At 34.7% G+C, this 16784-nt stretch overlaps 3 protein-coding genes across 3 annotated transcripts; 2 read left to right on the top strand and 1 right to left on the bottom strand.

The window, feature by feature from the left end:
- Positions 1–1466: 1466 nt before the first annotated feature.
- Positions 1467–4153, bottom strand: LOC110415196 (cell division cycle 20.2, cofactor of APC complex-like). Its single transcript, XM_089783354.1, has 6 exons — positions 3722–4153; positions 3349–3627; positions 2783–2936; positions 2647–2750; positions 1957–2544; positions 1467–1843 (listed from the first exon to the last, which is right to left on the bottom strand). The coding sequence occupies exons 1-6, from the start codon at positions 3779–3781 to the stop codon at positions 1703–1705; spliced, it is 1326 nt and encodes a 441-aa protein (XP_089639480.1). The 5' UTR covers positions 3782–4153; the 3' UTR covers positions 1467–1702.
- A 2270-nt stretch (positions 4154–6423) lies between these two features.
- LOC110415232 (myosin-binding protein (Protein of unknown function, DUF593)) lies at positions 6424–10538 on the top strand. The gene is made up of 4 exons (XM_021426817.2): positions 6424–6789; positions 7084–8679; positions 9613–9659; positions 10092–10538. Exons 2-4 carry the CDS (start codon positions 7243–7245, stop codon positions 10192–10194), a joined length of 1587 nt encoding a protein of 528 aa, XP_021282492.1. The 5' UTR covers positions 6424–6789; positions 7084–7242; the 3' UTR covers positions 10195–10538.
- A 2599-nt stretch (positions 10539–13137) lies between these two features.
- On the top strand, positions 13138–16590 carry LOC110415048 (transferring glycosyl group transferase). Its single transcript, XM_021426523.2, is given in 4 exon segments — positions 13138–14479; positions 16112–16173; positions 16176–16202; positions 16205–16590. Coding segments are annotated over 4 exon segments (1533 nt in total). The 5' UTR covers positions 13138–13181; the 3' UTR covers positions 16351–16590.
- Positions 16591–16784: the final 194 nt, after the last annotated feature.

Consider the following 16784-nt stretch of genomic DNA (forward strand, 5'->3'; position numbering starts at 1 on the left):
TTTTCTTTATACACAAGAAAGGTTGCAATTACAACTTGGTATGTAAAAGACAAAAGACAAGTTTGACCAAAATCCTGTATACACTTTGAGCAAAAATTGCTTGAATTACACCCATAATATGTTATGCAGCAGGGGGATGATCATGGAGCCAAGCCAGATTCACCATGCTGCTCAAGCTTGACTTTAATATGGAAATTGATGGGGAATTGGAGAACTATACGTCCAATATAATTCCAGAGAGAGACTTTTTCGGAAAAACGACAAGGGCACATCTGACATGTGATCTTTGCTTGTTCATTAGCTGTTTGGTGGTAGTGGTGGCAGTTGTCGTCATCATTCAATGGAAGTGCTTCTTTTGGTTAGTGGGGAGAGAAAGTCGTTGGACTTCCCCAAGTTAACGACAGTATCAGTATCACCTTTCAAAAAAAAAACCAGCATCGGTATCTTTTCACTATGTGTATAGGATAATAATGCAATGAACAATATCATTTATATAGCCAAGATGGTCAATATAGGCTTATAATATGAGCCCTCATTATGACTAGAGATGAAGTGGCCACACCAACCATTTTTGCCTACTAGGCCAACAACCAGCAAATACTTTTAAAGATACCTTTTTAATCAAATGGATGTTTTTTGTGCAATGAGCATCTTAACATCATTTTTTGTAAAAGCTGAGGAAAAGAATCCATCAATATAAGAAATGATCATTCCTCTTCGGCTTCAAACTAGGTCCCTTTGGGCAAATTAATTGGATAAGCATCCAAATTCCCAACAACCTGATGAGAAAATTTTATTCCAGCTGTCTTTAATTGAATGAGACTATAGATTATTTTTCAACCTTGCCATCAAAGTCTTAAAAGAAAATGTACTAAATGTAGGACCTTAGACCTAGCAAAAGATTTTGCTTTGTTAAACCTCTTCGGATCATATTAAAGTAGGTTCATAGATATAATGAAAACCTTTTCTCATAGTTGATGGTTTAATGCCCTCAATGGTGCTGTCTTCCATCAACTAAAATTCAGAAACACAATCTGAAGATTTCAAGCTCAAAGTTGAACAAGTTGTAGCCATGTGGCCAATTCCTAATCATTTTCTTCTTCTTCTTTTTAATTGCAAGTGCCACTTTTTCATCTTCACTGTAGAAGTCTTTCCTACCATTCAGGTGGGGATCCTTAAGCCATGTTGTTATTTTACAAATGTCTGTGTGCTTGTTCTCTGTAGGTAGAGTCTTCACCTTTCGGCCACTTCCTTTCCCAATAAAAGGAATATGGGCCCTGGGTTTCTACTTTCTCAAGGGCTGAAGCTTTCATTATACCTGAATAGGTAGTCCGTTATCAATTATCATACACAACCATCTCGTATTTAGGATCATTAAACCAAAATTCATAACAACCACATTGAAGAAGTTTGAGAAGTAGAGGCATTCATCACAAGCTCATAACCTCATTCACCAAAAAAGAAGAATCACAAAGCATAAATTATTTGATTCCATAACTACATAATAGTTACAATATATGGTTACTATGAGATTTTTACAGGGAAAAATTGCTTTCCACATCCAAATTGAAAATCACTCTCCCTAAAGACAAAATTTTCACACAGGCTAATAAATCTTATAAGCTGCTTCATTACACAAAATATCTTTATCTAGACCTTAATTAATGGAGAGGTGGAACCTCTTCTATTACTTTTAATATGCTCAACGAATACGAGATACATTAGCAAATGGCTCAGGCTTCAGTTTCACTGCAGGCTTAGCCACTTCAGGAGTCCCAAACACATTCCACAACCGCAGAGTCTCATCCCCTGCTGCAGTTGCCACAGTGCATCCATCTGGACTCTGAAAGGAAAAAATGAAATTTGTCAGAGCACAAAAAAAGAAACAAACCATTATGCATATAAAAGCAAAAGAATCAATATAAAACTAAAAAATTAATCAATTCAATTTAGTACCTCAGCCATGTAAAGTGCTCTCGATGTGTGGCCATGGAGTTCTGCCATCTTTCTCATACATGGATATTTCCATAAAATGAGCTGATTATCTGTAAAACCATGACTGCTAAGAAGTTCACGCTCATGCTTATTCCACAAAAGAGCACAGACCTGTGAACCTGTGCCAACTGAATTCAAGCAAGCACCGGTATGCGTGTTCCAAAATCTAATGCATTGATCACTCCCACCACCTCCTGAGGCTAACAAATTTCCCTGAAATGGGCACCAAGCAATGGCTTTCACCGCTGCTGTGTGGTCATCAAGCCTGTGTAGCCACTGTGTTCTGGAATTTGAAGAAGCCATGAATCTGTCCCAGATAAAAAGCAGGTTGTCATTGCCTCCACTAGCCAACTGCTGGCCCGAGGAAGACCATTTTAGGCCACAAACCTCCAACTGATGTCCCATGTAGCGTTCAACAGTGTGTTCTCGTACCCTAACATCATTGTTAATAACTTTAGCATCCATTCCTCCAGTTGTAAGAATGTGATTGTTCCAAGCTAATGCATTCACCCGTGTCTCATGATGATGACCACCTCTCAATGTTCTTAGCTGCACAATTAACAGAAAAAATCCCAAAAAAAAAAACTCAATAAAAACATGCTAAAAACATCACCAACAGACAAGAAAAACAATCAGAAAAATAAGACAAACCTGTCTCTTAACTTGACAATCCCACAGTTGCACATGAGAATTATTCAGGCCAATTGCAATGTGCTGCCCATCAGGTGCCCAGCTGACACTTGTAATAGGACCATCTTACCATAATCCAACAACAGCTGACAGGGGCGAAATTCTTGAGGCAGAAGCCATTTGGAATGACAGTCACAGATATAGCTTGTGTCATGTGAGGCAATTGCAAGCACGTTGTTACATCCCCAATCAAGTAAATTCAAGTCAAAATCATCCAAAATTTCAGGGGCATCAAGTGTCCTCTCAGAAGTCTGCAAAATCAAATCCCAAAACCAACTATTAGACAAAACACATGCACCTCTATTAGTCCGATATCTCACTCTTACCAATCAAATCAGGTCTAAATTAAATCCTCTTCGAATGTCAAACACTTGGTACTACCCCCAATCCCTTCACAAGAAATTTGATTGTTTATTTTGTTCTTCATACATTATATTTTTTTTAAAAAAAAAGAAGAAGAAATTTCAATTTTTAACTATTGAACAAAATTATTTGCTTGCATATTTTCCTTTCTATTTCCAGATACAAAAAGCAAGTAACCAATAATAAGAAGAAAAAAGAAACAAAAAAAACGATACCTAAATCTATTCAAACGTTTCAAATTGCCACAAGTATGCACCAAAGTTTTTCAAAAATTAGTGAAAAGGTAGAACAAAGAAGAACCTGACTAACTTGCCGCCTTTTCTTGGTGGGTTTGGACTGATGAGGGGAACCCATTTCCAGGTGGATCATACCATCACCAGCCGACGTGGGTGGCTTGTTCTTGAATGCCAAGATTCTGGTTCGGTTCATATTCAGGGCCTTAGCTAACCGCTTCTGATAAGCTTCTCTTGACGGACAACCGATAACATCCGGTTTCCCTTTCCCTTTTCTCCCTTCTGTCAACATGTAATGTGCATAGTCAAAGTCCATCGCTGACCTATTCGGTATGAACCTATCAAGCTTTTCAATTAAACATATAGAATTTTAATAAAAACCCCCCCCAAAAAAAACAAAGAATCTAAAGGAATCAATATATTTGCTTTGTGTTACTTACATCGTCTTGGGTGTTTCTTCTTTGAAGAAGAAGTTCTTGAAGTGGGGTTCTTGAATGCATTCTTGGTACAAGAATTTTATCAGACCCTAAACCCAACAACACAAAACAAAAAAAAATCAAAGAACTGAAATAATCAATGTTAGTGAAATTCCTTACCTTCCCTTCGAACTGGATCGCGGAAAGTTTCGCAATCCAATTCGCAGGAACGTAACGAAATGAACAGAGAACAAGGATTCAAAACTCAAACTAAAACCCCAAGTAGAGAAACAAATATAAGATTATTTCTGCAAGGGATCGAAATGATGGAGGATTTGGCAGCTTCGATTGCAAGAGTTTCCAGTGCAGACGAGAGAGAGATTGGAAATATCGACAGAGTTAGCCGTTGGGAAATGGGAACGTTTGGATTTATGTGAGATTGCATTGGCGGTTTACAAAATCTTGCACCAAAATTACAAATAAGGACTACTGTTTTTCACATAATTATTAAATAATACATATAATTAAATAGTACGTATATATCCTAAACATTAAATATGTTTTTAATAGAAAAAATTAAATAGTTTATATATAGGCGTAATGTGACATTTGATGGAGTGAAAGGGGGTGCATTTGATTCAAAATAAAATAATCATTAAAGAGAATTGATTTTTTTTTCAAATATTAGTAATTCATAAACTAGTAGGTTTTATATAAGATTAATTTTATTCTTCTACTCTTAACTTTATTTTTTTTATTTTATTAATATTTATAATTTTCTTTTTTTAATTTTTTAAAAATATAGAGCTTTTATGTATTATTTCTTTTATAGTTAAGGTTTTAAGAATTCTATTCATGACTAAAAGTAAGGATGTTGTATGATATATTATGTTTACATCCCAATTTCTTCTTTTCTCAATTTTTCTTCATATAATACTTTAAAATTTTCTTAAATTATCTAGAAAAATTTATATTTATCATTATTCTTTTAATATATCCAATCAAGTTCTTATATTTTTATTTTGAATTAAATAAATATTTATAATTAATAATTAATTATTATTAATTAAAATACTACTTGTTATCTTATATTACATGACATTAATATAACATACTAATATATCATAACAGATGATAATGTGGTACACTAATATAATGATATAATACTTTTTATTTTTAATATTAATATCATATTACCATCGTGTAGATATAAAAAGATATATAACATTTTAACTAAACAATTAGTTAATTAAAGAGCTTTTTAAAATATTATGTCATTTTTCTTCTAATTCTCGCTATCCTTTCTCTCTTTCAATTTTAAAAAATAAAAGAAAAGAAAACTTTTGATCTTATCTTACATCTAAAACCAATTTATTTAATTATCATTTGATGATCTTTTATTTTGAATAAAAGATATATTTTATAATAATATAATTTGTACCACTTATCACGTGTAGTCAATAAACTTATCAAAGCATAAAATGGTAGCCAAAAGATTTCACGAGGAGTTGAATTGTCATACCAACATGCTTAAGAAACTAACATTAAAAAAAAAAGAAAAAGAAAATAAAATAATATATTTTCCTTTTTCTTTAAAGGAAATATGCAAATAAGGAATCCGAAAAAGCCCAAAGCGATTTTGACCCAAAGAAACAAAAATAGAAAAGCGCTTTCATTAATTAACTTTAATTTTACAGGTCATCGCAAACTAAGCTAACCAGATTTGCACTTTCATTGAATGGAACTTGAAAGATGAAACTCACAATGACTACATAGAAGGCAAGTCCCATTTACATCTGATATTTAGCTATATAATTAATGAAGACAATTCCCCAAATACTTTCTCATAATCTAAGACTAAGTCACCCCTTATCCTCTATTTAACACTAAAATACATGCATGCTAATAACCCAACCAAAGTTAATCAAAATAGCTTTCACAAGGCTCAACATCACACTTCCCTAAAGTTGAGTTTGATTGGTCTATGGGACCAAATCCACTTAGACCCTTTCTTTTTCTTTTTCCTTTTTGGTAAATATCAAAGGCAAAAATATAAAAAAAATTGAATCTTAAATCGTAATCTTATCGAAAAAGATAATAACTATTAACTCGAATTTGAATTATTTATTTTTATATATATTCATGTGGTTAACTATTTAAGATAAATATATATGATTGTTTTGTTCACCTAATTAGTGATATGTCCTTCAACATATTATCTTCGTCTTTGTTTTATTGCATTGCCAATTTCCATCATAGCATAATTAGCATTCAACCAGTTTTATCTATTTTTTTTATTTGGTTTAATTTGGTATTAATGAATAATTAAATTAAAAACTTAGTTTTGTTCACACAATAAAGTATTAATCGAGTGTGTAATGATTCAGTCCACCAACATATTGACCCGTGTTGGTCAATTCATTAGCCAAATTTAGCTAAGGTACACGCAAGCTCACGGTAAAGAATTAACAGCAAACGACGCGGGTTTAACCATCATGTCCCCATTAACCGCCATTTTCCACCTTATCAGGAGCTCTCGATATGGTCCGAAACCCAACCGATTTGATCATCGACCCTCCGTTTTCACATATCGGCTCGAATCAACCGTCGGATTCATTGACCTTCTCCCTTTTGATCTTTATCAAATTTTATCTTCCCAAAAAATGCTTACCTCATTTTCGCTTCTGCACGACACGGAAACCGAGAAAGCCTTAAATAACGAAAAAGCTGAATAAAAACAAACTCCGTCCCCAACAAACAAACACACCCCCCTCCACCAACGAAAAAAGAATTTAGGGTTTCCACTTTTTAATTTCCTTTTTTTTTCTTTTTCATTTTTTTTCCATCTTGATTTTCTCTCTCTCTCTCTCTCTCTGTCAGCTTTGATTTTCCTTCCCTCCTAACACCATTGAAGCTGTTACCATTTTCCCTCTTCCCAGCTTTGCTTGGTGAGAGGGGATTGATTTTTCCTCAAAGAAGAAGAAATTAAATAAATAAAAATAAAAATATAAAGCGTTTGATTCTGCTTCTTTGGAGGTTAATTTCCCGGGAAAATTTGCCTCCTTTTCCAGTGTTCTCTCTCAGCTTCCACGGTAAGTTGATTTTCTTCTTCTCGCATCTCATTTCTCTCTTTTCTCCCCTCTGTCTCTGGGGAGTTTTCTTTTTTGGGAAGGATTTTGTTGTGAGAAGTTTAATTCGTTGAATTTTAACTGGAAATTATCGCATAATGTATCTTTTGTTAGTTAATTTTTTAAAATAATTATTTTTCCTGGAAAATTTGTGTGAAAAGGGAACTTTAGTTACATATTTTTTCATTTATTTTCTTGTTTAATCTTGTTGTTTTATTGTTTATATCATGAACTTGTCTTCATCGATCATTTATCCAGGAGGAATTTATATGGCTGGTGGGTGGAGTCAAAAGAGAAAGGAGGGAAACTTTCATTGGAGGATCTAAGATTCAAGAGAGAGAGAGAGAACTCTAATTTTTTTCATTATTTTTTGTTAGTAAATAATTAGATTGCTTGAGTTTGAATGCATATTGATATATGGAGTCAGAAATATTTTCACCTCCAAGAGATTTGGTGAAATGTTGTGATTGCGGTTGTACTACATGTTCTTTGATTGGTGATCCTTCACGTACTTGGCTTCGGTCTGTGAAACGAAAATATGATGAGTTTGAGACTGGAAATGGGTTTTATGTTCCTGGGTTGGATCTTTATTCCAATGCCAGAGTCCAAATTGAGAATGAATGTGCTGCTTTGCGGGAGACGGTTAGTAGCCAACAAGCAGCAATACAGGATTTGTATGCAGAACTGGAGGAAGAGAGAAATGCCTCATCATCAGCTGCAACTGAGGCCATGTCAATGATATTGAAGTTGCAGAGGGAGAAGGCAGAGATCCAAATGGAGGCAAGGCAATTTAAGCGTTTTGCGGAGGAGAAAATGGCACATGACCAGCAGGAAATAACGGTTTTGGAGGATCTGTTGTATAAGAGAGATCAGGCCATTCAAGCTCTTACTTGTGAAGTGCAGGTGTACAAGCATAGGATGATGAGTTATGGACTTACAGAGGCAGAGGCTGAAGGGGAGAAGGATGTACAGATCCGGAATCTGGGTGTGGCTGAGAACTTTGGTGCCCAAGTTGATCTTCCTGCATATGATTATCCTCCTCTAAAGTGCAATTTGAATGAGAATCCTGGTGATGATGTTGAAGATGTTGAGAAATATGCATTTGGTGAGACCCCTCGTGCCCGAGAGCACTTGAGGAATCTAGAACAAAGAATCTGCCAAATGGAGAGGAATCCCAGCAGCAGTCATCTAAGTCAGGTGGATGGAGATTTTCCTGGAACAAAGAATGTTTTGGAGAAGGTGATAGTTGGTCATTCTCCTAGGCGACCTAGACATTCAAGGAGGGTTTCAACTGATAGTTTAAATTCAGTCCTGGCTAAAGAGATGGGTTCAGAGTTTACCAGTGATTCTCCCAGGTTTAACATTGGTTCTCCCAGGTTTAATACTAGTTCTCCCAGGTTTAATACTAGCTTCAAGAAGATGGAGTTCGTTTCAGAAATGGAGGAGATTTCCAGCTCAAGAAGAATGGATAATGCTTCAGAAGTTGGAGATGACATGAGTGACAGAGTTTATACGATTGATTCTGTCCATAATGGAGTGCCCTATAACGGAACTACGGAACCCAAACCTGGAGTTGGAATATGTGATGATTATGCATCCACTCCAAGGGAGACATTGAATCTGCCTGATGTTAGTGATCCTGATATCAAGAAGCTCTACATGAGGCTTCAGGCCCTTGAGGCTGACAGGGAATCAATGAGACAAGCAATAATATCAATGCGAACTGACAAAGCACAGTTAGTATTATTGAAAGAAATAGCTCAACATTTGTGCAAGGATATCTCACCGGAAAGACGCGTGATTGTGAGGAAGCCATCCATTCTTGGAAGCCTTCCATTCATGTCAGTCTTCAAGGTAATCTTTGTATGCATAAAGTGCTATTTTTTTGTATACTTTAAAATTGTCTAGTTCTGTTATTGACATTCTCATGTCTGTACATTTTGCACTGTTCATTTTCTTGTTGCTTCAATTAATGAAATTTTGCAATAGAGTTTTGATGTAAAAACTCTCTCTCTCTCCCCCTTGCATGCCTGTGAGTGCTCTGTGTGTTAACCTCTTTTTTTTTTTGGTAATGTTCTCTATGACCATCGAAATAGCAGAAATGTATTGGTGTAAAGGTGTTTTCAATGAATTGCATATTTAGGACACTAACAGTTTCTTAAAGCTGTCTATATATGGAAGGCTATGCAGCAATAGCTACATATATAATTACTTTGCTTACATGAAGTACAGAAATAATGAAGATCATCATCCCCATCGTATCTTGTCTATAGGTCATTATCTCCCTCGTCTTTCATCCTTGGTTGCATCGAAAGCCTGCCCTTCTGTTTACAACTCTTTATCTGTATCCTGTACTCATTGACTATGTTTTTACCCTTTTCTTGTTTCATTCCCTTACTTATTTTTTCCACTGACTCTCTGGTATTATTTTAGTTCCTGTCTAGCAATTATCTGTTGAAGCATCAAATTTGGGTTGTGCCATAGCTACTTTTTGTCCAATTTTGACATAATAGCCATTGAACGTAGCTAGTTTTGATGAAAAAGTATTTTTTTTATACTTATTTAATGCCAATTTTCTTCCAGTTGGCTTGTTTAGTTTTCTTCTCTGAAACTCCTCATTTGAATGTTGCTCTTTACATTGTTGGAAGCATCGTAAACAGAACATGTGTTCATGTTCTATCAACAGAGCTATTCTGTGTTATCCATAATCTGAACGTTGTTGTATTTCTTTTGATGTATTGCCACAATGCTGCTAAAATTTTTTGTCTTTTGATGTTTTCCTTTCAGTGGATCGTGTCCTTCGTTTTCTGGAAGCGGAAAGCTCGTCGAAACAAGTAAGTTGAAGATGTGTTGTGCACATAGTTACTGTTGGGTTTGACCTATACTTTAAAACTGACATATTTTGGTTTCTCTATTTTTATCTTAATTAATAATTTATCAAACGGCAAGCATTATTAGGTTAAAAGTAACCAACTTAATTATTGCATTTTACAGCAAAATCAAAACAAATTAGTCTGGTTTATATGCAAAGAGAAAGAAATGCAGTCTCTTAACATTTATCATTTAAAGCAGTATCATTTTAATGGTTAGCCCTGAAACAATGGAGACGCATTTAGATATATATTTTGTGTACTTGTGTACTCTGTTTGATTATTGCATTTTACTCTGGAAATTGACCGTGAAGTTTATCAGCATATTATATACTAGAGAAATGTTAATGCTGGCGTTGATTAATTTCTGTTGGTATTTCTTGTTTAATTATATAGGTACCTGTATGGATTGTCAGCAAACAATGTTGGCTTGCTAATGCTTCTAGACAAGGGGCCTCGACTGAGGCAGTGGAGATGCCTTTCAAGCACACAAGTGTGAAAGGGATTCGATCACTTCCATGTCCAGATGAAGCCTATAATTGCAACTGCGAATGCTGAATGGGTTTGATGAAGCTATAAAGTGTTTACTTTGCATCCATTTTTTATGGATTCCTGGGTGCTGAATTTGGTATATTGTGCAGTGTTCTTTTATTTCATTTTTTTGGGATTGAATACGTTTTGCTGCTTGATCAGCAAAACATGGATGCATGTGAGCGTACTCGCTCATATAGTTTGTTGGATTTGAGCTTGAGGCATGTGTCATTTGGCGATCTTCTCCTGTATATGTCAGATTCTTGTATGATTCTCATTCAAGTATGCAGTGTTTATACTTGTCCATTTCAAGCAATGGTTAGTTCCAAAGCGTTGTTGATGCAAGTCGCATCAAGATTCTCATTTTACTTGCTTCTTTTTCCTTTGGCTATACCAAGCATCCTAGTAATTAGTAAATATGTTTTTTCTCCTTGAAGGGAAAAAGGGAAAAAAAGGAAGGAATATGTTAAAAGAACTTTTGGATCTGTAAACTTTGACAAATGGCAATGCAGGTTCTATATATGAAGCTAACTTTTTAATGCTGTATATCACTGTCTATCTCTCATATTGGAGCTGTAATTCTTCCCTAAAGTTTGTTTAGCTTCTGTAGGATGTAGGGTACTGTTGGATTTTGCTGCCTGATTTGTACACAAGTAAAGCGGAGTCTTAGATAAAACCTAATTTATCGTCATAGCCTGTTAATTTGGCCTTGATAGTGGCTGGACCATGTCTTATTTGACAAATTCAATGCCGCTGTGGTAGACCACAAGGCTAGACTGCAGGGTTTATATATTTAATTTATGCTTCTAGATAAACGATTGATATCTCATATCCGCAATGGTTGGCTCAACTCTAATTATTGATTGTGCTTTAATGCTTTTTATTGAATGGTCCCAATCCCAGAGCAAAACACTAACTTTGATACGGTTAGTACTTATTGGTGGTAATGACAAGCAATTTTAAGGTTGGAAATCATCACACAAATAAAGCATGGTCATTGCTTTACAGTGTGCCATGTCCGTCCTCTTTTGTTATGATTGTGGGCACTTTCAAAACCCAGCCAAAGTAGGAATGCACGAGGAAACTGCCATTTAAACTTGTAATGTACATATCCATACAGTTAGTACAGTTGCTTGCTACGGACAAATACAGTTAGATTTTAGTTTGGCAGTGGGCATAAAATAAATGGAAATCGTTTAACCAAAGTTGCATGTTTATAGTGTTGTTATTTGGCTTCATTATAAACTTTTTACAATAAACAAAGGTATTGTGGGTCAAGCGGTTGGTACAGAATTGGGAATGAACAGGCCAAGTCACTCGAGTTAACTCACTCCACTTATATTTCCGTTAGCTTAGGAAAAATCATAAATTAACCCCATTAATATAAATACCATATAAAGTGTTCTTTTTTTTTTTCAACTTTAATAATTAGTGAATAATAATAAATCCCATCACATGGGTTTTGGTCTTGGAACTTTTATTTTATTTTTTTATGACAAGATTTAAATAAGGAAGCAAAAATCTTGTCTCTTTTATTTTCTTCTAAATTTAATATAAAAGGTCAAAGTAAGTATATATATTTTTTATTTATTTTGATAATATCATATCATGAAATCTTGTTGGGTATTGTGGTCCTCCATACCCATAAAGAATAAAAGGTGCACCCAACAAGAAGATCATTGTGTGTGTGCATTTGGACAAGGTCAAAAGAGGAGAAACTAATTTTGAATTGAGAAATTTCCATTTTTTATAATAACGATTGCTTCAATAATTAGTTAAAATATATTGATATTATCGAATATTTGATATTAAATGTTGGATGGTTGTTAAATGAATAGCATGCAAGTTAGAAAGAAAACTTTGTGAAGTCGAATAAAAGGTAATCTGATAAATAAATGATTAATTATAATACAACAGTGTCAAAACATGAAACCTCCTCATATATCTTTATATTGAACAATCACCTTTGTTTTATTATTTTTATTTTCAGAAATATTATAATGATTATATATGAAAGTTTTCATATTTTTTTGTTGTATTCTAAATAATGATATTATAAATAATGATATTATATTAATTAATTTCTTGACTCATTTAAAAAGAATTTTTAATCTCCAACTTTGATGAAAAGAAAAAGTACTTGCATTCCCCCTTATCAAAAAATATGAACTCGAAATGATTCGATACGAATTAGCTCGAAATCCAATTGATCATCGATCATCAAAAACAGCACAAAATCCAAACAAAAATTGAGAATAAGAAATGGTAATGTTCAAACTTATAGTTTTATTATCATTTTCTCAAAGTGACATGCTCAACATGTTCATGTTTAATTTGTCTTGCACTTTTTGACTTTCCAACCCTTTTTGTACAACATGCATCTTTAGGTTTACAAAATATACACAAATTTCTTTAAAATAGAATATATATATATATATGTATATATTATACAGCAAATAACGCTAAATTTAATTAATAAAAAAATATTATTGTATGTACTCAATGCTTTACATGATACATATTATTAAATTTTACATCACTAATATTACAAACTCACGTAAGTTTAATATAATATTATAACAAAAAGAGTTTCTTTGAGTGGGAATATAAATTTATATCTCGAGTTTAACTTAACTATAAAAGAGTTGATTTGGAATTAAGGAAAAATTTATATGTATTGAATTTGGAAATGTAATAAAATACATATGATTTAAATTAAGTAAATGTAAATCCTACAAGATGATGCAAATAAATTTATGCATAAGGTTTATTAGAAAGTAAATTCATACCCAGAAGATTGTTTGGGGCCTGAATATTTTTGGACTGCATATGGGCCTTGGTAGCTGGGCTAAGTGTATGCAATTTAAAAGCCAGACGCCGATCCTCACAGCAAAACCCTTGTAATACCCTTCCTCGGCAACTAGAAAGCAAACCCCGATCGAAAACCTTAAAACAATGCTAAGCTGTAGCAGAAGCTTACTGTCCCGAACCATAAAAGGAAAAAGAAAAACCAAAACTAAAATCAAACTAAAAGCCGACAAAAATGTTTCTAGAAAACAAAAATTCATTGCCAAAAACCTGCAGCTTGAAAGTAATGAAGAAGAAGACGAAGGATTCGACCTTAAATCCTCAGCTCCATCACATTCTCATGGGGTTCAGCCATTGGGAAACCTTTATTTCAATCCCGGCTCTGCTAATTCGAGGAACACTGGCTTGGGTAATCTCCAAATCCTGTCTGATGAGCTTGTTCTTGAAATTTTAGGCCTTTTGGAAGGAACCCGGTTGGGAGTTTTAGCTACTGTTAGTAAATCTTTTTATGCTTTCACTAGCCATGAACCCCTTTGGAGGAATCTTGTATTGGATAATCTAAGAGGAGGGTTTTTGTACAACGGGTCATGGAAATTTACTTACATTTCTGTTTTTCATCCTTCATTTGATGTTTCGAGAAGCACCTGTTTTTCGGGTTTGAGAGTAAGGGATTTTTATTCTGATTATTTGTTTCAGAGTTGGTTATGTGCTAATCTTGAAATGAAACCAGAATGGCTTGAAAGAGATAATATAATTCGAAGAAGAGGGATTAGTGTGGAGGATTTTGTGATGAATTTTGAGGAACCGAATAAGCCGGTTTTGTTGGAAGGGTGTATGGAAAATTGGGATGCTTTGAAGAAATGGGATAGAGATTATTTGGTTAATTTATGTGGTGATGTTCAGTTTTCAGTTGGCCCGGTGAAGATGAGGCTAGAGGATTACTATATGTATTCAGATCAAGTAAAAGAAGAGAGGCCGTTGTACTTATTTGATCCAAAATTTGTGGAAAAAATTCCGACTTTAGGTTTGGAGTATGAAGTTCCAGTGTACTTCAGAGAGGATTTGTTTAGTGTTTTGGGCAATGAGAGGCCAGACTATAGGTGGATTATAATTGGACCAGCTGGGTCTGGTTCATCCTTCCATATTGATCCTAATTCAACATCTGCTTGGAATGCGGTGATTAGAGGATCTAAGAAATGGGTTTTATTCCCACCTGATGTGGTTCCTCCAGGGGTGCACCCAAGCCCAGATGGTGCAGAGGTGGCGTGTCCTGTCTCAATAATTGAGTGGTTCATGAACTTTTATGGTGCAACAAAGAATTGGAGAAAGAGACCAATTGAGTGCATCTGTAAGGCTGGAGAAGTGATCTTTGTGCCTAATGGATGGTGGCATCTAGTGATTAACCTAGAAGAATCCATTGCTATTACACAAAACTATGTTAGCAGGTATGTCCTTTTTTTTTGCCTTCCCTTTCTTTTTATTCATTAGTTTTCTCCATGGTTTAGAATACTCACTTACTGCAGTCTCTAAGTTTAATTTTGACATTATTACAAAAAATACATCTATTTTGACCTTTTCAATCTCATTTGACATGGACTAGGAGTAAATGCCTGAAGAAATAAATGTAGGTTCCGGGAAAAATTCTGTGACATAATTTTTGGCCTTTCCTCAACAGCTGAATAGCATGTGGAATTGGTTGTAAATTGAGCTCAATTTTAAGCTTGGCTTTAGAATATTGTTGTAGTCATTGTGACATTCTGAGTGATAAAACGAAGAAGGGTAGCTTTGCCTGGTATGGATAAGCACAGTAGACCGGAGGTTTAGTTATTGTAGAAGAAATTAAGGTTGTTCTAGCTTATTATCGCTATTTAAAGTTTCGTATGGACCAGTTTTTCTAATTTGAATCTCTTTGTCTCAGAATTATAAACAAAATATTTCTTTGAATACTCCTCCTCTGAACTTACCTGTACAAGCCTTAAGTCAATTGTAATCAAAGATGAACAAGATATGAGAATGCTTAAATATAATTTCGCTGAAACCTAAAAAATAAAATAATTATGAGTACTGCAAGGTCCTCAGCATGAAGTTGTTGCAGTCACTACCATGGCAACATACCATTTTCTTCTTATATCATGCTTCGCCAGAAGTGTTACTGACTTGTCATTGCTATGTGTTTTGTGAAATGGATGCCTTTGGCTAAATTGTATTTAAGCGTCACAAAAGTTGATATCTGTGTAAATCTCAATGTGATAATAGTCTCATTGTCATTCAGCATCCTTAGCTCATCTTTATCAAGGATAGAGTTGTTTCAGCCTTTGATGTTTGCAACCCTGGCCTCCTACATGATTAGGAACTTCCCCTACACTCCCAATGTGAACTGCAGATGGTGTACGGTGGAGCACTAGTAATTTTGTTTACAGAAAGAAAAAGATGTTCTCATGGTTAATCATTTATGCTTTGGGATACTTACTTTTCTCCCTCCATTTTTTGCATGATCTGTAACTGATGGATTCACATTCCATAAATAATTGCAATATTAGATAGAAAGAAAATACTCAGTAATTAAGAAATTAGTTATGTGGTCTAGTGGTCTGTGTGAGTTCTTGATACATAACAAACACCATGGTTCAACAAAATTAGAATTCATAGCCCAATATTATTGGTTCTGGGATACGCAATCTCCATCTTATTAAAAACATAAAGAAATAAAGTCCAGGCAAAATATTATGCATAACAGAATCAGCCTCCATATTGGTCAGATTCTTAGGAAGGATGTTTGCTCAGGAACTTCTCATGATAGACATGCCTCACCACTTGTACCTTCAGCTGGTTCATGAGGCATCTGCAATCATCCAATAAAACACCAAGTGAGCGGTTTAGAGTAATGGTAGAATTCAAAAGATGGATAACCATCTTTGAATCCATTTCAAGGAGGATACCAAGAAAGCCTAAGTTGGGCAGCTGTCCTTAGGCCATCTTTAGTCCCGAAGAAACCACACATATGCTAGTAGTTGTGCCCAATCTACTTGAGACAGCAAGAAAAATCACAAATTTGTTCCTTTTTTTCTTTATTGCAGGAGAAATTTGTGTAATGTTCTAGATTTTCTTAAGAAGCCAAATGCTAGCGAGCTTGTTTCAGGGACAGGGACAGAATAAATTTGTATGAGAAGTTAAGAATGCTATGGAGGCTTCTTTCCCTGAAACAATTGATGAACTGTCACAGAAAGCAGAGGAGAAAAAGGCCCAGCAGAAGAAATTGTCCTTCTGGGATTCGGTGACTGATTCCAAGGTGGGTGCTTTCAAGTTTTCTTTCTGAAGCAAACACCCGTGAAGGCCACCAGAGAATGACAAGAGACCAACAAGCAACAACTGGTCTAGCAATTAGCATTGGTATTATTCTTATTCGGATGAAAATAGTCACTATCCTTCCTTCAGGTTTCCTGGAAAGTATGAATTTTTCGAAAACAATTTTGACATTAATTAATTTCAGAAGGTTGTACTTCAATTATTTATTATAACACTAATGTCATAGCTCTCTACAATTCTTTCTACTTTATTTGGTCTTTCATAGTCAATGGACTATCAATGGTGCATTCTTTGTAAATAACAGCCACAGCCGCATTAGTTGAAACTGCATTTGATTGTTCAAAGCAAACTGCTACACTGTTATGGTGGAAAGGCCCTCAGCATTGAGCAATGAACTTGTGAACTTCATTGATTGACCTAAACTCGGCTAAGCATTGGGTTGTT

Source organism: Theobroma umbraticum, unplaced genomic scaffold, assembly GCF_002168275.2.
Source record: "Theobroma umbraticum cultivar Fairchild unplaced genomic scaffold, ASM216827v3 scaffold_147.0, whole genome shotgun sequence".
Taxonomy (NCBI): Eukaryota; Viridiplantae; Streptophyta; class Magnoliopsida; order Malvales; family Malvaceae; genus Theobroma; species Theobroma umbraticum.